Source organism: Danio rerio, chromosome 16 (assembly GCF_049306965.1).
Source record: "Danio rerio strain Tuebingen ecotype United States chromosome 16, GRCz12tu, whole genome shotgun sequence".
In the NCBI taxonomy this organism is placed as follows: domain Eukaryota; kingdom Metazoa; phylum Chordata; class Actinopteri; order Cypriniformes; family Danionidae; genus Danio; species Danio rerio.
In genome coordinates this window covers 22,936,365-22,962,500 of record NC_133191.1, presented here as the reverse complement: position 1 = coordinate 22,962,500, position 26,136 = coordinate 22,936,365, and the positions used below count along the sequence as shown (strand labels likewise).

The 26,136-nt window shown below is 36.6% G+C and overlaps 1 protein-coding gene and 1 long non-coding RNA gene across 14 annotated transcripts in view; one reads left to right on the top strand and one right to left on the bottom strand.

The window, feature by feature from the left end:
* The window catches only part of LOC137487900 (uncharacterized), a 1,155,393-nt gene that overhangs the window by 580,251 nt on the left and 549,006 nt on the right, over positions 1-26,136 (bottom strand). The gene's annotated exons all lie outside the window — the stretch shown is intronic.
* The window catches only part of ddr1 (discoidin domain receptor tyrosine kinase 1), a 72,742-nt gene that overhangs the window by 14,612 nt on the left and 31,994 nt on the right, over positions 1-26,136 (top strand). For 8 of the 13 annotated variants that reach the window (XM_073925478.1, XM_073925472.1, XM_073925476.1 and 5 more), the window contains exons 2-3: positions 14,751-14,903; positions 19,510-19,612. In XM_073925478.1, coding sequence (XP_073781579.1) covers positions 14,807-14,903; positions 19,510-19,612 — 200 coding nt within the window. In that variant the 5' untranslated portion in view covers positions 14,751-14,806. Of the gene's footprint in view, positions 1-9,120; positions 9,204-14,750; positions 14,904-19,509; positions 19,613-26,136 lie in introns of all 13 variants that reach the window. The other 5 variants (XM_073925475.1, XM_073925471.1, XM_073925479.1 and 2 more) reach the window with 1 other exon arrangement.

The window sequence follows — 26,136 nt, the reverse complement described above, 5'->3', positions numbered from 1 at the left end:
CCGTGTGACTGAATCTGTTCAGGACTGACGCACCCCTGACTCATCATTTAGCATGAAAATAGTGTGTCCAAGTGTTAATATGACCTTTCGTTCTTCAAAACAGTGTCTCTGTCGTACTTCGCAGGTAATGTGGTCGAACTCTGAGTTGAAGGATCATTGGTCACTTGGGCACTAAGGAAATTCCATCTCTTCAGATGATTAAAGGGAAACGTCAAAACAATGGAGCTGAGCGTTACTCACTGATTCTTTTTAATGGCAGTGTGAGTGCGCACATCCCTTCAGTCATTCTCTATGGAGTTGGACGAAATGGTTGGAAACTTTTCATCTGCCTGGCGAAGTCAGCAGGACTCATAACAGACTTGCATGTGCACTGAGGAGTAAAGTGTGATGCAATCAAGACTTATTTAACTTGGCTTTGGCTTGGACACCATTTCACTCAATCACTGTTGTATAACAACACTACAAAGTTGTTATGGTAATGAAATAACAGCGAAGCATCACATATGTTTTATTGACAATTTTAACTAGGCTTTGTCAGAGACGTAGCCTAGCTCGGAACACCCAGGGGATTGACCTGAGATTTAATCCAAATCCCTTTTCTCTAACTGAACATTTCCTTTTTACTTTGAGTTTAAAACATGGCTCTGACTTTCTTGGTTAGTTAACAACTGCTGTAGTTTCAAAGACTTTCAACCATTCACCATTTACTTTACTTGCCTACCGTGGCACTGCCTGATTGTTTTGTTTAAAAAAAATAAAAGCTTAGTTGGACGACGGAAGCGTCTGCTGCTAATCCTTCAGTACAAAATGCAGAGTTTCAGCACAGTCAAACAGCAAACATTTATCTCAACAATCAAGTGACAAGACTAGGAAATTAAGACTGACAAGAGCATGTTGGAGGAGAATGTTTTATTTGTAATTCAGATACCCTTACTAGTGGATGCTGCTCTTTTATAGGCTGTAGGTAATCACTGATGTTATTTTCAATCAGAATATATTTCACACGACAGGATCTAATCGCTGACAGGTTCAGTTATGTAGCATGCCATATTATACTATAACAAAATAAAACCTCTTTGCTGTTTTCCTGGCTTCCATTTTTTTGTATGTAGATAAACTCAGTTAGCTCGATTTGGTTATTGATGATTTTACACGATCCAGGATTGTTTCATTCTTCAAAACTCATTTGTTGTCATAGCAACTGTTCTGGTAGCTCAAACCTGTTGAAAGCAGGCTTATTTCAAACAAACAGGATTAGATTGGGTCATTTCAAGCAAAGGTGATACTGAAAGTATGTACTGAATGCTGACATTTTCTTACAGTTGTAAGCTATAGATGATATAGACTGGGGAAAATTGTCTAATTCTTAAAAAAAATATGTAAATAAAACTTTTAATTTAAAATTCAATCTACACTCCGAAATAAAAGTACAAAAAAAAACAGTCATTAGGTGGTTCTCCCCAAGGGGTTTAAAGAAAACATTAATTAATGTGGACTTTAGATACAAATGTGTACTATTTTAAGGCACCGACTCATCTTTGGTACAATTTGTGTATGATAATGGAAATGCACAATATTCATTTTTTTTAAGGAAAGGAATAATAATTCATCCAGTCATGCACATGTTTTGACAGCTAATATGCCGGTGATTTGATGCTTCGCAAAAGTTGCAGACACCTTTATCCATAACAAAATGCTTTTTAATGCAAAATTAATTTTAAAATTAATAAAAAAAGTTTAAAGAAAAACTGCACTAAAAAAGTTAAAATAAATAAATTGCTAAATACTCTTGACACATGAAACTGTAAAGCCTGCAGCCCACAACAAATGTGTAAAGTTATTGCGTATCATATTTAACAAACCATTTATTATGAATATTATGTAATTTTGCTCACATGCAATTAAATATTATTCAGATGATGCCATTGGTTAATGGCACAGCAACGTAATCGCTGATCATTGTGGATGATTTTGTAGATCAATAGATCTGTCCGTCACAACACACACAGCAGTCTCAGATCAGTTTATCCAGACAGTTTAATTCGAGTTTGAAAACCAAATTAGCCTGAGATCAGTTATAGAGATTTTAAAAAAAATCAGGATCTGCAAAATCTTCTTAGATCATTTAAGCGAGGTACAATGAATGAACCCTGTATTCTATTAAACCAAACTGCAAATCACAGGTGTGACATCATTAGTGTGGTTGGTGACCCAGGAGGAAAGCTCCCTGTCACTAGTTAAAATAGCTTATTTCTCTAACATTCCTTTGAACATTCTTCAAAACATGTTCTAGTGTTGTTGTTGTTGTTATTGTTATGCATTTAATTATAAAAAAAAAAAAAAGCATTTAAAAGGCAGAGCCACTAATCATATTCTAATTATAAATAATCATATCATATCCTCTCCACCCCTACAGATTATTAAAAAACTGTATCACAATTTTTTTTACATTGATTTTATTATAATATGAGCAGGGAATTTAGTTAGATTTATTCAAGTGCGAGTGTACGGCTTTGTATTTCATCTTTATCTCTGTCTCAGTTCATGGGGTTAAACTCCGTGCAAATAGATTCCTGAAGGTGAAAGACAGTGTTGATGATGTGTTGAATGTATTGATGATCTGATACTGTATGTAGTGAAAAACTCCTTCAGTATCGTGCCCTACAGTTATGTCCTGGGGGTACAAACTAAAAAAACTGCACACACTGTGAAAGTTTCTGAGATTTGCTTTATCAGCATGTCTAATACTGACAGTTCTTAATGTGCTTGTGTGTGTGAACTTGCTTCAGGCGAGTCAGTTAAAAACTTTGAGAAAGGTTTTGTTAAATGAAGCTGAACTGACAAATGTGCTGTGTGAAATTCCCGAGGGCAGAATCACACCCCGAGTGACCTCAGCTGCGTCAACCTGACTTATGAGCCTCATTGTTACTATATAAGGTATAGGGGTTTCTGATTGACTTTTGAAGTACACAATGAGTCATCCGAGTGTTTAAGATCTTCATCTGTTTAAACCGAGCCCAGAACATAGGGGCCAGGCTGGTTCCTAAATGCCTCCCGCCGGACCAGATCTAAATGATTGTAAACCACCTAGGAGGTTTAGCTCATTCACTCACTCTCTCCAGCAAGGAGACCTGACACTAATGATCCTATATAGAAACTGGTTGGCTTTGCAAAACACGAAATAGGAGTTTATTGGGGACTTGAAATGTCAGATTAAACTGAACATGTAAACTTATGTTACCACTGAGTTTGCAGCTACGCTCATTTCCTGAGTTTAATAATGTTCTGGTGTGTTTTTCACTTCTACATTGTGCTTGAGGCCAAAATAGCAAGCTATAAATATTTCTTATTAGGGCTGTGCAATATGGCGATATATATTGTTTGGAAAAAATAAAAAGTCTGTCATTTCTATGTTCTATTATTCATTTTGTGGTGAGGCTGAATACCTTTTTTATTTACGGTAACTGCAATCTTACAAGCCACAATGAGGATGCGGGCAGAAACGTGAATAACAGCATGTTCCGAAAGTTGCAAGCTTGAAAGTTTGTGTAATTTTGCATTTAATTGAGCTATTTTATGTTGGCCATTTGTTTTATTTATTTCTTTAGTTTTTTTATATATTTCACTAATAATTACTTTTAGATTTCTACAGTTTTAATTAAGCATTTGCCCTGAAGTTCTAAATAAACTGAGAAAAATAAACACCAGTAAGTTGGACATGCACAATTATGATGTTGTAGGCACTTCAAAATACTGTGAATGATTATTTATTATTAAAAAATTTTGAGTGCTTTTTTAAAGGAATATTTGCATTTCAAGGCTTCATGGTGGCTCAGGGGGTTGCACTGTCATCTCACAGCAAGAAGGTCGCTGGTTCAAGTCCTGGCTGGGTCAGTTGGCGTTTTTTTTGTGGAGTTTGTATTCTCACCGTGTGTACGTGGGTTAGCTCCAGCTGCTCCGGTTCCCCCACAGTCCAAATGTGCTATGGGTGAATTGAATAAACTAAATTCGCCGTAGCGAGTGCGTGCGTGCGTGCGTGCGTGCGTGCGTGCGTGCGTGCGTGCGTGTGTGTGTGTGTGTGTGTGTGTGTGTGTGTGTGTGTGTGTGTGTGTGTGTGTGTTTGTGGTATGGGTATTTCTCAGTACTGGGTTGCAGCTGGAAGGGCAAATGCTGCCTAAAACATGCTGAAATAGTGTCAACATTTATTTCGCTGTGGCGACCAAGCCGAAGGTAAGAGTATGAATGAATTAATTTGCGTTTCATAACCATACCAAATGTTTGGAGACTTAATTGGTTAGCTCAATGGTTCAAACATAAATGTTTTTACAGTAACCTGGCCTATATGCTAAAATATTCATTAAAAGTCTGTGATATTTGCGGGGCTATTGTACATTAATACTGCGATAAATCTAACTTTTAACTTGCGACAAAAGCTTTTGTTTATGCTAGATGATATTAATGCCTAATAATGCTTTAAAATCATAGTAGTAAACTGATAATCATAAGTCATAATCATTTTATTAAATGGAACTAATAAGTGATAAAAATATAATTGTATTTTTAAACTGATATTAAAAATGAATTTTTGTATTATTTTTGCCATTTTTTTTTTTATTTGGTTGGCACATTTGTTTACTCTAACATTTAAGTACAATATTTTTGGTTATTCTACCTGTGTATAAATACAAACTTTTTTTTTTCTTTTTTTTTTGCAGCTTAGTTCAATATCATGATAAAAACTTCTGTTCAATGTATATGTAACTCTTGATCGAATTTACAAAAATTGACATCACTGACATCACTGGTTTTCACTTTGATTGATAGGACAGTAGAGAGAAGTGACAAGAAAGTGTGGGGAGCAGAGAGAGGGAAGGATCGGCATAGGACCTTGAGGCGGGAATCAAACTTGGGTCGCTGTGAACACTAGAGTGCCATGTGTCAATGCACTAACCACTACAACATTGGCGCAGACAAGAAACTAATTAAAAAATGTCTCAGTATTGCATTAAAGTTTATATAATTACATTTTTATATATATTTTAAATGTGCTAAATGCACAAACATGTGCTAAATTCCAACTTCATTATAAATTTATATTCACAGACATATTTTATTAAGTCACATGCAAATAATAAAAAAATTCAAACAGATCCTCTGACGGTACTTTGATTAATACTTTTTACGATTTATTGACTGATTAATATTTATGGATTAATTTAATCTGGTTAAGGTCATAATCAAACTAAACAGAAATCAGATTAAGACATGGAGTGTGCAGATTTTAGTCGCATTATTGAGGTGCAATACAGACATGTAAACACCGCAATCAAACTATTAGACATTTAGGATTTTTCGCCGCATTTTGTGACAATAGTCTATACTCATGGCTGTTTTAACACTATTCTCTACACCTACCGAGTCCGTGAAGGGCCACAGACACCTGCATCGTAAAATGCTAAGGTTTTTTTCCATATGTGCAGTATCAAATTTTATTAAAACAAGACTTTTCCAGCAGTTCATACTAGCGTTTGTGATGGGGGACATGCATGAAATATACCTTCATGAAAGTGAAAGTGTCAAACTGCAGTAAAGTCGACAAATTAAAACAGAAACATCTGAAATTACACAAAACTCCGGAGGAAATGTGGATAGCGTGGTGACGCAACAACGTTAGGCAAGGCAAGGCAAGTTTATTTATATAGCACATTTCATACACAGTGGCAATTCAAAGTGCTTTACATAAATCAAATTATGCACTATAACATGTAAACCGTGATCATGTGAGGAACATTCAAAAAGCAGCTCCAGTAAACACTTTAATCATATTATTGTCTTATTCAGATAAAGGCAAATAATTTAGTTACTGATGTCCATGTAAACGTAGTCAATGTGATGTTAAGATGTATTGAAGACAAAAAGGCATTTTAAAGCCAACTGCTTGTAACATTTAAATACATTTATACTTAACTTTGCTATATTGCTAACATGTACTATTAAAAGCCCCAATATGTAGCATTCAGTTTGCAATTTTTAATTAGATTATTTTAATGATACGTTAACATGCCTGTCACAATAATCAGTGTGAACTTATCGCACAACATGTAGAGTCATGTCTTCAGTCATTTTTAGTGATGCAGTATATTTCGCCCATACGTAAAAAAACAATTCAAGCCACATTTTACCTGAATGCACAGCCCCTCGATCTCTATTGGAGGTGTTCATAAAAAAACACTGTAGTATTTACTATAAGTTACTATAGCATATTTTCATGTGGGTGCCAGGCGAATGAAAACAGATCTGTAACTTTTTTTTTTTTCAAGCTCTTTTTACCTTGCACTTTTTACCTTGCACTTTTTTGTTAACATTTGCTATAGTTGTTATTTATTTGAATACACTTTTTCACATTGTGATTCCAATGCCTAATAATTCAATTGTTAAAAGCACTATAATTGAAATATTCTTAAGAATAGGGCTGCTCGATTTTGGTAAAAATCATAATCACGATTATTTTGGTCATAATTGTAAGCACGATTATTCAAAACGATAATCAGTTGAAGTCAAAATTATTAGCACTCCTGAGAATTTTTTTTTAAATAAATATTTCCCAAGTGATGTTTAACAGAGCAAGGATTTTTAACAGTATTTCCTCTAATATTTTTTCTTCTGGAGAAAGGCCTTTTTGTTTTATTTTGGCTAGAATAAAAGCAGGTTTAAATATTTTGAAACCCATTTTAAAGTCTAAATTATTAACCCCTTTAAGCAATATATTTTTGATTGTCTGCAGAAAAAACTACTGTTATACAATGAACTGCCTTATTACACTAATTAAGCCTTTGAATCGCACTTTGAATCTAAATGCTTGTAGTTTGAAAAATATCTAGTCAAATATTATGTGCTGTCATCATAGCAAGGATAAAATAAATCAGTTATTATTAGGGATGTAACGGTATTGTAAATACCGTCATACCACAATATTAATTTTTTTTCGATATTACCGTATTCGCATGATTTGGTAAAACTAAAGGTCTTCTGAGAAAATTTGCTCAGGCGAATGAAGCGAGGGGGAGGTAGCGAAAACGACAATTCCCATCAGCCCATCCTTGACCATCATCTCTTGCGGTCTGTTGTCGCTACAGATCCAGTAATGCGGAAATGGAGTGTGCTGCTAGAAGCGGGGATGAAAAAGAGCTGGAAAACTCTAAAGCGGGTGTTGTCGCCGTGCGCGTACTGACTAGCGGTGTTGTCGCGCGAGTTTTTATCAGCTGTGTTGTCGCGCGCGTACTGAATAGCGGTGTTGTCACGCGAGTTCTTATCAGCTGTGTTGTCAGCACACTGTTCAGATTGATGCAGACATGAGACCTCTATCTCACTCATGGTTTGTCCACTCAAGTGGGGGAAAGACAATGCACAACGTTACCCACTGCTGTCAACCTGGGCCAAGTCATATCTCTCTTGTCCCAGAAACCTCAGTCCCAAATGAGAGGGTTTTTTTCTGTTGCAGGGGACATTGTAAATACCCAGAGATACCAGCTTTTACCAGATTATATTTATATAATAATTTTCCTTTAAACCCATCTCTATCTAAGTGAGTGAGTGATTAAATGTTGAATGTGATGAGTTTTCAACAATACTAAATTGAAACTTTATTTTTTTACATGGTTTAATATTTTTTTGTTATTAAAATTGAAGTTCCTGTTTCAAAGCTTACAGATAGATGGCTAATTTGTATGTCATTGACACTTTTGGCACTTTTTTGGAGTATTTTCATAAGTTTTGTTTTTTCCTGTAAATGATTCAATAAATACCGTACCGTGACATTCATACCGAGGTATTACCGTACCGTGAAATTCTGATACCGTTACATCCCTAGTTATTATAAATGAGTGATTAAAACTATTATTTTCAGAAATCTTCTTTCCATTAAACAGAAATTGGGGAGGAAAAGGGTTGCTAATATTCAGGAGGGCTAATAATTCTGACTCTAACTGCGTATATTATTTTCCACCCTGAAAACAAAAGAGAGATAAATACAAAAGAATAAAAATATGAAACAAACTGCTTCAAGCATCTTCACTGTAAGAAAAACACTTTAGCTACAAAAGTCCAGAGCAATGAGGGATTTTCTCGTTTTGTTTGATTAATAATACAAACAGGTGGCAGCAGGAATCACTTTAATGGTTTCTCTTTCACATGTCTTTTAAACCTCAACTGTGTTTATTACACAAATGAGGGTTACTATGAATAATCACTAAACACCACGTTTTGACACCTATTTGACCATTACAGCGCTCACATTAAGATGTGTGCGCTCTGCTTGTCTCAGTGTGCGAATGAGACCGAGTGCTAAACGCATGCGTCTGACTGTGTGTGCTACGCACACACACACACACACACACACACACACAGTAGCATGCGGTCTTTTGCGCTTTTAAGAGCAACACGTGTACAACTGGAAAGGGGCGGTATATGATGCCATAATCGTTTATCTCAATTAATGGTTTTTCATAATCGTTAGAAGCCAAAATCGAAATTGAAATCAGATTTTCAATTAATTGCACAGGCCTACTTAAGAATAAAATATTATGTGTACTTTGGCAGAGTGTACTTGCATTATGAAGCCATTATAGTGTCAAATTGATCTTAAAATCACAATAATATCGTTTATGGCGTTTTTGGTGCTATATATCGTACCACAAAAAAATGGATATGGTGACAGGCCAATACGTTAATTTTTTTATGTATATTGTTGATAGAATCAGACTATTGTTCTTAGACTTTGTCTTGAATGACGTAAGGCTGCCATTCATAATAAAGCAACCAGCCAACTGGCCAGCAGTTCCTTTAATTATTTGCCAAAGTACATTTGTACCCACACTGGTGCTTGGCGTGTTGATGTTAGACCATAGATTCAGTGTTTTGTTCACTTTCAATCATTTGGATCTGGTGAATTGAAAATGTTGATTGGTTTCTATGGTTACACAACAGCGATTGCGCTTCTTATCAGCGGGCATGAGAGGATCTGTAATGCCAGCTGTAACAAACTCAAACTTGAGGTACAATTGTAAATTATCTGGCACACAAACTCTTCTTTCTGTCCAGCTTCCTTTCTGTTTTCTCTAGGATTTGGAAACACTTGCAGCCTGTGTGTGTGTTGGGCCACCGCCTGTCTCGAGCTCAGGACAGCTGCAATACACACAGACACAGTATGTTGAATATGACATCCACACACTAACACACAGTCCATTAAGCCCGGTCTATTACATACATGCCTCGTCTACACCTCTTTTCCACACCTCCTTTCAGATTCTCCTTCTCTCTTCTACTCTCTCTTTGTCCTTGTGTCTGCACAGCTGTGCATCAGCTGTCCGTCTCTCTCAGAAAGCCCAGAACCAGCGCTGTCACTCCACACGGGACAGCTGCTCACACACACACACACACACACACACACACACACACACACACACACACACACACATCTCTCATTCCATGGCTGTGAAAAACACATATACAAACACAAATCTGATATTCACACAGACCTTGTTATAACGAGGATGGAATAACAGCAATTCCAGACGATGCTGGAATAACAGCATGTGTGACAAAACAAACTGTAATTTATTTTGTGTATGCACTACTGTAACTGTTCAAATATTTTTTGTAATAAACCTTTTATAGGCTGCATTTATTTATTTATTTATTTATTTAGATGCAAAAATTGTAACATTGTGAAATGTTATTAGAAATATTATTAAAGCTGAATTTTCAGCATCGGGATTTATTAGTTTAAATGACAGAAAATCTTACTGGTGGGTAATAAGTGTATTGAGACAATATCATTTCTCTTCTCTCTGATGCTTATCTAGGCGGTGAAACAAACAGTAAAAGACAGTGAGTATTATGAAATACAGTAGTCAACATTTGAAGTGAATCAAAAAAATTAATTATTTTGAAAAACTTTTTGATCCACTTTAAATAGTCACCAGAATCAGTTTCTATTTGACATTTTTTGTCAAAATTGAGGTATTCACATATTCTTATTAAATGACAACTTATTTACATTGTGTTTTTGTATACGTTGTTTACATTTCAAGACTTTTTATGTAAAAAACAAAAAAGGTTTTATCTGAAAGTCGAACTCTAGCTTGGCTATATAAGGTTCTTTCTGTGAGCCAATCAGCATTTCAAATGCACGCATAAGGACCAATCAGGGTCAGCTTTGTTTGTCATTTTGCCGGATTGCTCCGTTGAAAGAAGAAAAAAACGGAAAGAAACAAAATAGTTTTTTTTATAAAATTGAGAAGAAACCTGAAACTAAAAAAAAAAAAGTGTGTAAATGTGATGATTTAGAGGCATTTTTTAACATTGAGATGTTATTTTAAAAAGTTATTAATAAAAATTTAAATATATTAAATGTAAAATATATTTTTATTTGTGTGTATCTAATCAGTGAAACATTTCCAGTGTTCATTAAACTTTGTTAAACGACTTATTTGCTCATTGTCTGTTTTCTTTTAAAGTCTTTCATTTGATATTAAGCTTTTAAGGGCAAAACTTAATTTAATTCATGGGGCATATATTTCAATAAACATAATAGAATAAAACATAAAAGGCGTATAATTCAATAAATATTACCATATTAATTACATAACCGTAACATTTACACTGGACAAAATATTTAGCACAGCCTTGTACGCTTAATTTGAAAAAGAAAAATATTCATCTAAACATTAATTAAATGTGATAGAAAGCAAAAAAATTGAAAGAATAAGCAAATTGTATTGAATGTATTTGTTGGAAAGTAATGCTTCAATTAATGATCTGCCAGATAGAACCTTATAATTCCACACGGAAAATGACTTGAAAATCAGAAGTTTTTTTTTTTTCTGCATTTACCGTTTTTTTTTTTCTTCCCAATTTGCAAATTTAGGATAATGTTGATTTACATTTTAGAGTACATTTAGGGGTCTCTGTCATGTATGAAAGAGAACTGTTACATATTGTTTGATGTATGGAATGCAAAAACTTTAAAGCTCAATATCTCAAAATATTTTAGAATGCAGATATAACCTTCTAATTCCAAGGCGACAAAATGTTGCCTACTGTATTTGTACAATTTATAACACCCTTTTCGTTTTTTGTTTATTTTTTAAAATTGTATTTATTCCTGTAAAAGTAAAACTGTAATTTTGGTTGTATCAAAAGCTTAGTCAGCTGACTTATTGTCTCTCTCCCCTGTCAGGTAGTTTCTCTGTAGGCAGCATTTCTGCATGAAGACAACCTCGTAAAAACTGGTTTCGGATAAACTTCTGAGACAGCATAATGATTAAATCATGAACAACTAAATACAGAAACCTTTGGTGATAACCAAGAGAATATTTCTTAGTAAAATAGTCTTCTCACTAGAAATGCCATCAAAAGTAGAACATGACGTTGAAAATGTGCATTTCCACATAAAATAATACCCGAACGGCAACTGTCAGAAATGGATGAAGATGAAACCAGGGTGGACATTTCAGCAATACAATGACCTCAAACATGGCCAAGGAACTCTCGACTGGTTTCAGAAAAAGGAAATAAAGCTGCTAGAATGGCCCAGCCAATCACCTGAGCAAGTTCATAGAAGAAACCCAAAGAACCTTTAAGGTTTTTAGACTGTTGAGGTTGAAAAAATGTCCACCGGAGCAATGCATGTCACATTATTCTCCATACTAGATGTGTTTTGAAGCTCTCATTACCAAAAGAGCCTTTTAAATAAAATGTTAAATACATTTCAGTTGTTTAGTACCTTTTTATGTAATTTCATTGCTATTTGGATATTGTTTTATATGTATGTTTGAGTTGTTTGGAGTTTTACCAAAATCTAAACAGTTCCTTTAGAAGTATATTCAAAAAGTTCAATACGTATTTTACTCAGTGAATCTTACTTTCCTCATGTTTAAATGATAATAAGGTATCAAGTCAATTTTATTTGCTAAAAGAAGAAAAGAATGGCTGGTTTTTAATTACTTTATTGTTCAAGCAAAAGTCCCATATTCACAGAGTCAAAGGGGGTGGTGTTACTTGGAATGATGGCGTACTGCACTAAATCTCTTTCTAATGTGTTCTGGTACATTTGGCTGTTGAAATAGGAGCGTGTTGGGTTTGGGAGAGTTTCTAGACTTGATGGACCACCAGTGTAAATGAAATGATATCAAGTGTTTACATCTGTTCAATCCAGTTGATTTAAGTTGTAGAATGTTGGAGATTCCCCTCATCACACACTGAGATCTCATAACCAAGGCCATATGTTAACACAAAATCAGCTCAAATAATTACTAGTGAAAGTACATTTCCACCAAACCCCCAGTGTGTTTACCTGAACATGTGTTACTGACAGGATTATAACAGTTTTTTTACTTGACAAACTTGAAGACCACAAATCCTAGGTTTTACTAATTTTGCTCATATAATGTGAGGTAGTATATTGCCGTGTGACAAAGACAGCATTCCACACACCAACAAATCAACCAGAGACTCGAATGTAAACACATGACATCTTGTGCAATCTCTCAAGACTTGATAATAAGCGTAGTGGACAAATAAAAGAATAAACATTCAGGCTGCTGCCACAAATCAACAAGCTGATCTCTCCTGTCCAAATTTATTTCACTTTAGGCTGCACCAGGACTGTGTTTGTTATGCCTCTGTCAGCTTACTTTCCGATTGGTTATTTTTTTGTTTCATGTGATAATCTCTGGCTTGTATGCACATTTTTCCTATGAGTTCCTCTCACACTGCAGGATTTCGTAACGTAACGTTGAATATTTATGATTCGCGATTGGATGCCCTCCGACATTCTTCAAAGCAGATTAAGTCACTCTTAACACACCTCACACCACAAGAAGATGTGATAAGGTAATCTTAAGAACCTCCAAGACAATCGGACATAGGATTGCAAAAAATTGTCCCAATTATCTAGGGCTGAGCGATACTGAAAAAATATGTAATGCGTATATTGTTGTTGTGATGACGATATATTTCTTAGGACATAACTACATTATAAAAAGGTTATTTTGTCAGCAATTTAAAAAAACTTTTATTTACGTAATGAACAATAAAGTAAATGGGGAATAGATTTTTTTCTGATCTAATCAAAAACATTTAAACTTTAAAAAAACATAAATGACTCTTTTTCAGCGAACAGCACCTACTGGAGAGGTGGGGATAAATATAGTAAAGCCCCCATCTAAATGGTCAGATTTGGATAAACAACCTAACATGCAGCACACCAATGCTTGGCACAATTTATTGCACTTTTCTGCAATTTGGATATTGCATTTACTATTATCACAATAACGATAATTTAAAAAAATATATGGTGCAGCTCTAGTGTTATACCCAGCATTAGTTCACTCCAAAATTAAAATTCTGTTGCTAATTACTCACCATCATGTCATTTTGAACCCCTGAGACCTTTGTTTTTTATTGGAGCACAAATTCTATTGTTTTAGATGAAATCTGAGAGTCTTGAAACTTTAAATTTTTTTTATTTTTAAATAAGATTTCTTTTTCAGGGTTTTTACCTTTTATAGACAAGACACTGGAAATTACAGACAGGGCAGTGTGTGGAGCTGAGTGAAGGGAAGGATTACAGTAGCAAAGAACCTTTAACCAGGAATCAAACTTGGTTTGCCATGAGCAGCTTGTGCTACGTGTCGACGCTCTAACCACTAGACTATTGGCGCCAACATTTCGAGATGTTTTAGGGCAGAAAAGGAACCAATCATTGTTAAAACATTCTACGTGACTTAAGTGGTTAAATTGAAATTATACTAAGCTCTGAAAACACTTTTTTTTGGCATTTAAAAAAAATATGGCCCTCTTTGCCTTAATCTTTTCTCCTGCATCAAGTAGTCATAGTTTGTTTTTACTGTAATGGCAGTACTACATATTGCCATTAGAGTCATGTAAGTATCTCCATAGTAAAGTGTTGCTTAGTAAAAGCTAACCCTGATCTAATTCAGAAGAAATTGCATAATAAAGTAATTTTTAGAGCTTCATATGATTAAAGTTGCACCACTGAAATCATATTAAATGTTTTGACAGTGTTTTTGGTTCTTTTGCTGGGGAATGTTTTGTAACTATTGCTGTTTATAGAGGGTGAGAGAGCTCTTGCATTTCATCTAAAATATCTTCATTTGTGTTCAATAGATGAAAAAAAAGTCTCAGGTGAGCATGAGTATCATGTATCACAATCTTACTTAAATAAATGAATTGAATATACCCAAGCTGAAGTTGTTCCATTGCAAACCCTAAAAAGCGAATAAAGTCCTGTTTGAGCCAGTAATAAGAGACCAGCACTAAGCTTTGAAAAACTGTTTGATTTTAAGGTTTTGTGGAAAAAAAACGTTATATATTGCTAAATGAAACTCCTGGCCTTAATCGTTGTTTTTCATGCGTGAATAAACTTTCACAGAACTATTGATGCAGCAGTCTGTACTAATCTAGGTACAGCATACAGATTTGTATTTTATTTTCATAGAAGATGAACTGAATCCCACACAAAATAGATTTACTTTCTTACACATGTACATCCTCATTCAACACATGAGGTGGTACGATTCACAATACTGGTGTCATGACACAATTTCAGTGGCAGTGAGCTGTAATAAAGTCCTAAAAGAGTCTTACAGTCAAACATTGAGAATTTTTTGATGCAATGATTATAAATTTCTGCAAATAACGGAGTATTCATTTCTCTATATCTTCAGGTATGTCTGTAGAAGACCGTTCAGCTCTGGACAGGTAACCAGGTGTCGCTGTTGCTATGGCAACACAGATGGTGTCATTGTTGCCTGCCCTCCTCATCGTCCTCCTGGCGTCTTGCACAGCAGCACAGGACCTGGACTGGCATTTTGAAACTGGTAAGATTAGCTGTTCTGATCGCCACAATAAACTGCTACTATCATGCATGGCAACTAATATAAAAAGCCACTTCTGCTCCAATTTCCATTTATTAAACTGTGCTTTTGTGGTCAGAATGTGAAGATGTGTGGCTCCTAACAGTCCTAAAAAGTCCTAAAGTCAAAATTGCTTTAATCTTTATTGTTTGGTGTCTCCAAGCGCTCACAGTCCGCTTCCTCTTTTCTGTTTGTTGGGCTTTCTAATGTGCTTTTAATGACTGTGAGATGTTTCTGTGGTCATTAAAAGCCCAAGCTCAGAATGGGAACTCATGATGCATGTGTTCTGGCTGCAGTGTTTTTCTCCATGACCGGTTACTGAGAGTTAATCATGTAATAAGCTGAAGCGTCTGCATGCGCTGCCTGCCAGACACAGAGAGAGAGATGGAAAGACAGAGGGAAGTGGAAAGCGGAGATAGTGGGGGAGTTCACTGAAAATGAACTGATACGGAGTAGATTTTTGCACAGATAGATTTGTGAGCAGATATAATGGACCTGCTTGTGTCTACGTTCACGTGGCACAGTGTTCTGTACAGGATTTTTTTGCACACTTGTGACTGTGGCAAGTGATTTATTTATTTTTTTTATTACTAGACACTGAGCATTTTCGCTGGCCACATTTGTTGCGGACCGTGTTAAGTTACTTTTAAAAAGTAATAGATCTGATTGCATTACTACTTACTTCATGTAAAAAGTAATTAGATTAGTAACCTACTATTCACCGAAAAATATTACATTGAGTTGTTTACAGCAGCTTGACATATTCAAGACTTAAAGAGATAGTTTGCCCAAAACTTAAAATTCTCTCATAGTTCACTAGTTCCAATCCTGTTTGTCTTTATTTTTTGACATACAAGACAGTTAAAAGAAAACTGGATCCCAGTAACCATTGACATCCATAGTATGTAAAAGCACTGCAATGTTTTGGTGTTCTGTGTTTGTCTTAGCTAATTAGTCGACCTAAATGTTGCACTTGCAAAAGATGCAATATGTGAATGGCCCCATAACCTGCTGCGCTTCTCTTCACATTCAGAAGATACCTTCACTCATGATCCATTTTCAATGCGCTTTGTCCTCACCCTCCCCTGGCATCTCTCGTAACTGGCGACCATCAAGCTTTTTGTCAGAGACAAACAAATCAATGCTGCATTTCAGATGCAAGTTTGTGGGGAAAAGTTAAAAGCGCTGCAGTATTGAGATAGTTGAGATATTTTTTAATTAGATGTACCTGGAAAGTGTGTGCCACTTACTAGGACTGTGGGATTAATCGAAACTGAATCGCAATTTGTAACGTTGCAGTTAGTATGTGACATTTTCAATCAAAATTATGCAACCGAACTATGCGGAATGCCCACAAAAAAAAACAAAAAACGAAATAAATCCGGAAAGCGTGGACAAGTGGGATAATGCTGTCTGCCGCTTCAGAAGCATTAATAGAGGAATTAATATCAAAGAGAGAGAGCATTGGTAATATGGGACTATTTTGGTTTTAAACTCAGACACTGAATAAATACAGGTCATTTTTAAGAGCGGGCGCAGAATTGTTGCCACTGCTTTCAGATTATTAAGCTGAAGCTTGACTACAGAATTAAATCTCAAATCAAATCGCAATATCGGTCAAAAAAAAAAAATCTATATTAGATATTTTCCCCAAAGCGCACAGCCCTACCGCTTACTAAACAAGTGTGCATTGCTCCCATGTGCGCCTCATGCAAGTCGTGAGTCTCTATAGAAAATGACAAAATTGCACCCTAAGCTTATTGGTGTTCCTTCCGAGGCACACGCTCAGCAGTCACATTTTAATATATTAAAATAACTATAGCGCCTCATACTGAAACTTCATACCAAATTTTTTTTATCGTTATTGACAATAGTGTTCTGTCAATAAATACCGATACCAAATGTTTTTTTTTTTTTTTTTTTTTTAAATCGTCCAGCCCTAAAAGGTATGCGAGCTGTCACTGGGGTGGTACCTTTTCAAAGGGTACACATTTGTACTTAAAGGGTCCATGTTGGTACCTCAGATATATATATATATATATATATATATATATATATATTAATATCTAAAAAAATTAAGAGGAACACTTTTGTGCTTTTTAGTTACTAATATGTATCCTTAAGGTATTAATATGGACCTTTTAGGTACAAATTTGAACCTTTTTAAAAGGTACCACCCCAGTGACATCACCTTTATTTCTGAGAGTTGCATACTGATATTTTTAAAACAGCACTATAGTCATGTTGCTTAACTAGGCTATATAAGGTATGTTATGTTACTTTCCTATTCTGCCATCTATTAAAATATCATTTATTTCTGTCATGGCACATCTTAAGCATTATTACTCCAGTCTTATGATGTCACACGATCCTTCAGAAATAATAAAATTCCTAATATAAATAAGTCACCCTCAGTGCCCTCTTGCAGAAGTTTAGCACATTTCCTTCAGTGGAACTGTTGATTTAAGAGAGAATAATGTGTTTCCTGAGGGGAGGGCAATAAACAAGGAGGTGCAAATCAGAAGCAGAAAAAGACTGAATTGGTGTCATCGAGACCCTTTTCACTGTCAAAAACTAGAGAACATCTGCTTGCAATCTAGAATGAGTGTAAAGTGCAGCTCTCATCTGCTCTATATTAGCTGGAGATGTGCGAGATAGACAGATTAAGAGACACTGAGAGAGACAGAGTTTGGAAGAGAGAAAGCATTTTATTGGCAGGAGAATGATGATGTAATGAAGCAGGCACCTGTCCACCGTTGCGGTGTGTGTGTGTGTGTGTGTGTGTGTGTCTCTCTCTCTCTCTCACTGCTTGGGCAGGGTTTGTTTTCCAGCCTTTGCATTCTTATCTCATGACTCACTTTACAGCAACTGAGTGTGTCCCCCCCAAAACCTCACCCATCACCCCCTCTTCAACACAGAGAGACTGACAGGCACACCCACACACACAGGACTGACATGCGAGACGTGCGGATGATTTCAGAGCTGTGCTTGTGCCAGAATTTTTCCCTACTGTCCTCATTTCATCTCCATATTCATATTTTTCTCCTTCTCTCTGCATGCGATACATCTGTGAGGCATTGCTGAAGCAATTCCAACAATGCAGCACGGTTCATTTGCTATTTTTTGTGAGAGTTTGACATTCTGCTGTATGTGGGATTTCACTTACCTATTGTTCATATCTCAGATCTTCCAAGAATCTAGCTAAATCTGATTTAAAAACAGTTTAAATGTGGTTTTTAAAGATGTTTTACACTTGATTAGGTTTTGTACTCAATAATATATTAATGCTGTTGAAGTCCTGTCAAAGCTAGCAGGCTAGTGCGCTTTGCTGTTGTCACACATGGGATGTTTAACCAAAGTAATTTGGAGTCTTACAATGAACTATAACCTATAAGTGCAATACTGTAATCGGGGTAGGATATTAACTAGAGCCTGTGGCAAATGTTAAAATAAATGTCACACATCTCACAAGAGATTAGAGATACAAGATTAAAGGCAAAAATTTCCAAACTAAATCAGTTGCAACTATTTTGGGTGAGTCAGAGTGTTGTGATTAATAAAAGTCAAGGCTGTGTAATTATATCGAAATTATTGACGTGTCGCAAATGTGCATATTGTAATATACAATAAATAAGTAATTTAGTACAAACATGCTTTTAGTAATTCAGTACATTTGTGTTTTTGTGTGCTGAAGGACTCCAGCATGTCAGGCAGTGTTGTTACATGTTTTTAAAGTACATCTCTGAAACCGAGCAGGGTGGACATGCTGGTTTTCTTGTCCAAACGTCTGTAGCAGTTGTAGTATGGATGCTGTAATGGCAGTCAAGCCATGCTGTTTGGTTGCCTAAACACACAGATATTCTTTCAAAAGACAACACCAATTACACCTTACTAGGACCAGGTTGGAGCTCCTTTTGCCTTCAAATCTGCCTTAATCAATCTTGGCATAGATTCAACAAGGTACTGGAAATATTTCTCAGAGATTTTGGTCCACGTTGACATGATAGCATCATACAGTTACAGCAGATTGGCGCAAATCTCCCATTCCACTTCCCAAAGATGCTCTATTTGAGCACAGTGATCTCATTGTAATGTTCAAGAATACAGTTAGAGATGATCGTGCTTTATGATATGGCACTTTATCCTGCTGGAAGTAGCCATCAGAAGATGGGTATACTGTGTTCGAAAAGGGATAGACATGGTCAGCAACAACACTGAGGTAGGGTTTGGTGTTGACAAGATGCTCAGTTGGTATTAATGGGCCCAAAGTGTGCCAAGAAAATATCCTCCACAGCATTACACTACCAGCACCAGCCTAAACCGGGGATACAAGGCAGGATGGATCCATGTAGATATAAGCATTTCACTGCATATCAGCATCAGATTACTCTTTTCAGGTGGACTTGCGTTCGGTTCATGCATTTATTTCAATGAACAAACCCACTAACCACACTGGTCACAACAAGTGTTCTTCTACAATCCTGATTTTTCATTATGAGTTTTGTCTCATTAGTTAGTTTTGGCAGGAGTTGTCAAAGCTTGTCTGATGTGTTTCCTGTTTAATCCACAGCTAAGTGCCGCTATGCTCTGGGGATGGAGGACGGCGTCATACCTGACTCTGACATTACTGCATCCAGCGCCTGGTCCGACTCAACCGAAGCCAAACACGGCAGGTAAGCTCAAACACATGCTTTCATTTCACACATCATCTGCGTACTGCGCCCACAATACTGTATTTTCACTCGGGCTTTGTGTTTGTGTGATTTGTGGTGGGTTGTTTGTGTTGGTGGGCTCTGTGAGGCTCCGGAGAGGACGTGATTAGGTTACATGAGATGTCAGTAATGGAGCGTATCCTGATATAGAGCATTAGGTAATGACATTACAGCACTGTCTGTCTGGACTGAGACTCACATGCTGCTGAGTACAGGCCAAAACCACACACACACACAAACACACGGTAGCAGATGACACACACATATTGACACCAAACACAATAGCAGACACAAAAACAATACACAAATAAGCTCTGAGGTTAGCATCACTATTTCATCTGACCCTTGTGTGTGTTTGTGTGTGTGTGTGTGTGTGTGTGTGTGTGTGTGTGTGTTTCTGTCTTTTGGCAACACACGCATCATGTGGTTGTTATTAAGTCCACATTCTGTGTAAGACAGCAGGGGGATTTTGAACCGAGAGAAGAGGAGCATGAAGGAAAAAGGGGGCGAGGGAAAGGGGGATACAGCCTTACACGGAGAAGGAATTGAAGGGTAAAAAGGGTGGAGAGTTAGAGGAATGATGGCGTGCTGAGAGGTGATGAAGATGGGGATTTATGGTGGATAGACGGCGCTTTAGGGGTGTGTGTGTATGTGATGTTTAGATATTCAGGAGGTTTTTTACAGAAAAACAGCTGTGGGATATGATGGAGATATGCTTCATCCAAAGGGGAATCTGAAACTAACCACTGGTTTGATAAGTCTGTTGGTTTTTCTCAATTTTTAGATTAAAATATATATTTGACATTTGCCACAAGGGATCCTTCAAGTAATGTACAGTACTAAGAGTGCTCTTCAGTATAATGTGTTTAGTTTATATAATAAATACATTCTAACACTTTACCATGAGGTTCATGTTTCTGTCCTTGGTTCCAAAGATATTTCTCCTTTTCATCTTTAAAATTGTTTGTTAATAAGTTATAATAAGCCAAGAACCAAACGAGTCAGCCATGAGGTAATCATAAGGTTTATTTGAAGTAAAAATGCATTTGAAAATAAGAAAAACACTGGACAGCCTTGACATGAAATAGCTACAATGTAGTGAACCGATGGAAATGACATTAATCAATCAAATGATGAACATTGCAGTTATAGTCAAGGCTGATTTATACCAAAGTACCTTTAAGGCAAGTCATTTCACTCGGCTGCTTACTTTGAAACCCCTCTCAGGCAGTATGCTCGGGCATTCTGTCTGAATGAGGAAACATCAAATCCTCCAAAACTATTTGCCAAGCTTACGATTACATTACATTTTTGGAATCACCAATAAAATTAAGCAACAGCTGTCTCATAAGTTTCATGTCTAAACATTTGAATCATGCAAAATGTGTATATCTTCAAGTCGCCCGAGTTAATGCGCATGCGCACTTAAAAAGAAAGAGATCACAAGACCAATATCATTTATGGTCGTTCTACACATTATCATCCTCTGAATAATGATCGTCAGATCACGCCAGTCTTCTGAAGTAATTCACAACTTAGTCTTGATGGTGAATCCTCCAGATTTTCCTCCAGAAATAACAGCAACTTTGTTTACAAGTTTGTGAGCATTTAGGTTGTTGCTGTCATGTGATGTGTGTTTGACATGACTGACTGTACCTCGTGTTCTTTTCATACAGATAAAAAAAAAACTTTACGTTAAAGTATATTTCATTCATTTAAAAGTACATATTTCAAGCTTTATGTGGGCATATTTCTTATGTCTTTGAAGCAAGTATTCAGATTCCAGTGTTTGTTGACCACCAAACTGTCGTAAAAGCACACGTCTCCCCCGGAAAAATGTCAGTCTATAGCGATTAATGTTCGGCTCCTGTACTAGTAGGCAGGGCTTCATTCGCCATATTGACCATTATATTGTTCCCCATTCAAAACAATACAAGTGACATGACTTGTGTATTCTATAGTTTTTGTTTATAATCAATGCGTCCATAAGTTTGCTTGAATGCATGCAGCAAATATGACATTATTGTGGCATTGGCAAAAGTTCACTTTGAGCCTTCGAGACTTTATTTCGGCTGGTTGAATGGGCTGGATTTATGTGCATGTGTCCCATCTTTACACATCCAAAACAACTGCTTGATGTGAAGCTTTGAGGATAAATTATGCATATTTTGTGCACAGGTTACTTAAAGCTTTTTATATAAATTCTGTTTTTATTTTATTGTATATAATGTTTTGCATTAAGCAGGCAGTTAGCTTGAATATATAAAATATAACCTAAATGGCTCATTTATGGCTCGTTTCCACTGACTGGCACAGTACGGTTCGGGTTGGTACGGGTCACCTTTATCAGGCTTGCGTTTCCGCTAACAAGGGTACCCTTTTGGTGGGCGTGGTGCATGACAAAAATTCAGTTGACGTCATTTTTATTCGAGAAAATGTCTACAGTACAGCTGTACGGGTTGCATATCATATGAGAAGCACTTCTCACAAACAGATGCTTTATACACAAATACTTCTGTATAAATGTTTATTACTAACTTTTCTATGAACATGAGTTGTTTATAACTGCAGATCAATGACAGTGCGAAATGGCAAATTGTATTGTCTGCAATTATATAAAATAAATAAATAAATAAATAAATGCAACATATATGAACACATACAAACCCTTACTGTCTCCGATATGATACCAACTACAGAAGAACTACACACAACAGACGTTTATTCCTTATTTAGGTTCAAAACAACACAAAATATAGCCCACAGTCAGAGCTGACCTCTCATCTGTGTCTTTAATCTTCAGCAGCACATGTAGCCTCTGTTAGAGAATAATTCCATTGTTCTGAGTTCATAATAAGGTGATGATGATAGTTGAACATGGCAGTTTGTTCACGTTTGCTGAAAAAATAATGTGCTCCTTTTTTTCCGGCTTCTCCTTTGTTTTTTCGTGCTTCACTCTCGCGTTTGTCAGTGTCTGACATGATCAGGTTTTAAAAGCATGTCAATAATCAAGCGCACGTTATTATCATCAGCTCAAGAAGTTTGTTATTTCAAATATAAATGCGCAAACAAGAAAGTGAATCTGCTTGCGCTTCAGACTGCCTCGTAAAAAAACCAAGAGACACAGGGTAATTCTTTTTTGGCTGAATAAACCACCAACTTATCCAGCATATGTTTTACACAACGGATGCCCTTCCAGCCGCAACCCAGTACTGTGAAACACCCATACTCTCACATTCACACTCATACACTACTGCTAATTTAGTTTATTCAATTAACCTAGCGCATGTCTTCGGACTGTGGACGAAACTGGAGCACCCGGAGGAAACCCACGCCAACACAGGGAGAGCATGCCAACTCCACACAGAAAAGAAATGCCATCTGACCCAGCTAGCACTCGAACCAATGCCCTTCTTACTGTGAGGTGACAGTGCTAACCACTGAGCCACCATGTCGCACAACCTATTCATTTCATACATAATGTAATGAATTCTAAAGGGTGCGCGACTTATTTGAGGACCGGTAGGGAGACGTGTGATTTCCAGAGAGACTCTAGGAACTTCCAAGAGACTTGGGATGTCTGAAAATCACGTTTAACAACTATAGTGAGACGCGATCAAGCGGAACATCCTTCATAAACTCTCCGACGTGCACTGCTCTCTGCTTGGAGCTCAGAGAAGTCTGTGCGTGTGTGTGGTCACGTGATGTGCGCTTTCAGCGAACAGAGGGCTGTTCAGAGATGCTAGGTAAAAAGGTGTGGATGTGGATCATTTTCGTTCCAAAATGCCTTTTTAACACTAAGACATATTAGTGTAAACAGGGCCTAAGTGTGTATTTTTCGCGAGCCGGTTTGTGACGGGGGCGAGACGATGGGTCGTGATGCCGGCTCAGCATCGTGTTATCTCTTGGTCATCGGCGATGAATGATGGCATCGTCTATCGCCCAACCCTAATACGCAGTTTCATTATATAGTTATATACTCTGGTTTCATCTACAATTCTAAAAATATGTTAAGTTTTGTAAAGAATATGAATGAAAATCTCATTGCATTTGAACAACATGAAGGTGAGTATCTAATAACAAAATCTTCATTTTTGGGTGAACTAGTCATTTAAGTTGAAATGATGTGAAATGATGGCAACAAATGCATCATACACTATTGATTACCAAAGTTGGAGCTCACAGTAAGTTAGACTCCAACACTTTATTATATCTCTTTCCAAATCAGCTTTCCTGTGGAGAACTGAATGTTGTTCACTTCATAAAGTAGAAGAAAAAACAATGCTGTTCTTAGTTTGAAAGCAGCCGCACAGATGAAATTACCAACGAGTAAACAACATTACACAGAAACAAATTTGGTTAACTTGGAGGAATGCTTGCAGTTTTGATGTTCTTGCAATCTCTGAAACTGGGTCTGGACCAACGTTGATCATTTGAAATGAAAGCAGTTTGACAGTGTCTTCCAGTTTAATGTTAGTGTCTTATTCTTTAGAAAGACATTTAACTCGCTCATGAACATTTACTAAAAAGAACAGTACCCCCCAAATGTCAAAACTGCAACAGAAACCAAACTATTAAAGATATCTTTGGAATGGCCTATTTCTGATGTTATCAGACAATGATTTTTATCTGGTGATACATTAAAGGAAATGTTTTTTAAATGTGAATCCTTTAAAAATACTAAATAAATACTACATTTAAGTGTAAAAAAATACTAAAAAGAATTTTATCAAAAGTTAAACTTAAACTGTTTTAGATTTTTATATTATTGTTTATTCCAGATTTTTATTGCTTTATGAAAAATGAAATCTATAAAAAGTTGTAAATATTAATGAACTAGTGTTTTCCATGAAATAGCCAGAGAATCTAATATGGCAATGAATTCAAAAGTCTCTCTCAGAAAGACTTTTCAAAGTGGACTAGACTTCAATTTCAAATTTGAAAGCATCTGTTAGCCTGATCCTGTGGCTCTGAGGTCGTGGTGAAGATTCAAGGGTGAATCTGAAATGTCTCAGTGTAGTCTCAGTTTTACAATCTCATCTATGTCACAATGAGGTCTCAGTGAGGTGACAGTAGCCACACTTCACTGGAATATCTCATTTCAGGTGCATTTCTCTCTTGTGTTTAAGTGTTTGTGGTCTCTGCTGCCTGTCATCAGTGTCTCGTCACCTATGTGATATCAGCAGATGAATGCCGAGACACTCAGTGCTGCTCTTTCTTCTTTGAGTGATCTAAGTGCGTATTGATGCTGAGCCAGAAGACAGCTCAGGATTTTGAGTGAAGAAAGTATGCTAGGAGGTTTAAAGAAAAAGTTGACTCATAAATGAAGATTGTTTCATCATTTGCCTTCCAGATGTTCTAAACCTGAGTTTCTTTTTTCTGTTGAACACAAAACAAGATATTGTATAGAATGTTGGAAAGCAGCAGCCATTGACTTCTGTAGTAGGGTTGGGTTCTGATAACGGCACCAGAACCTTTGTAACCAGTATGAGCTGGACCAAATCATTGCAGTGTTTCCTCTAGGTTTTTTTCTAGCTGTGGCGGCAGACTCTGTTGGCCATTTTACACATATCTACCACTAGATGTGGCGTTATTTCATTGACAAATGTCATGGGCGCAGTATTGAGTCAAGATCGCATTCATGTAATAGCCTACGGGCATGTCAATCTCTGCTTGAGAGACGACTTTTCTGTTCGTGCACAAAACTTCTTGTTATATTAAATACAGGGCTGAAGTGCAGATTTTCTTGCGCGCCCTCAAATAAACGTGGCTGAAGTGTGATTTAGTGCGTTTATGTACCGAGTATGTCTCCAACATTTATTAGATTTGATAGGAATATTTATGAATGTCTCCAATAGACTTGCAGAGCAGACCGTGGCATTAATGCGTCCTGAAGTAAAGTAAAACGGCTATAAACTCCAGCAAGATAAAGTCATTATATGCAGAGCCACAGACCTGTATCTATACATGTAAATTAAGTATAATTATGGAAAAAGTGTTCATCATAACTAAAAGCTACGCTGTGTTTGCTGGTCTCACGCATCACCCACCGGTCAGTCAGTCAGCACGTCACCTTAAAGGGTTAAACAGAACGCACAGCACTACTATGGTCACAGAAAAGTTTGCGCTGTTATTATTCACTTACCTTTTCATACGTTTTCGGTGTGAATTTTTTTTTTTTTTATGTTTTTTTTGTTTTTTAAACACGACTAAATATTTTGAATAAGAAGCTGTAATGTAGCCGTGGCAGGATGAATTTTGGTGTGGCGCCCCACCATGGAAGAATGAATGTAGCGAAAACCATGCATCATATGGATTTTGGTGCCTAATTTCAGTGCCACTGGTGCTGCAACAAGGACGTAAGAAGCATCAAGGGGTGAATTATCACTTTTAATGAGGGAAACTGCTCTAATGTCTGACAGGTGCGTGCGTGCGTGCGGCAAAGGTGTTTACTCGCAGCCCTCACCTCTCACATATCACCTCAT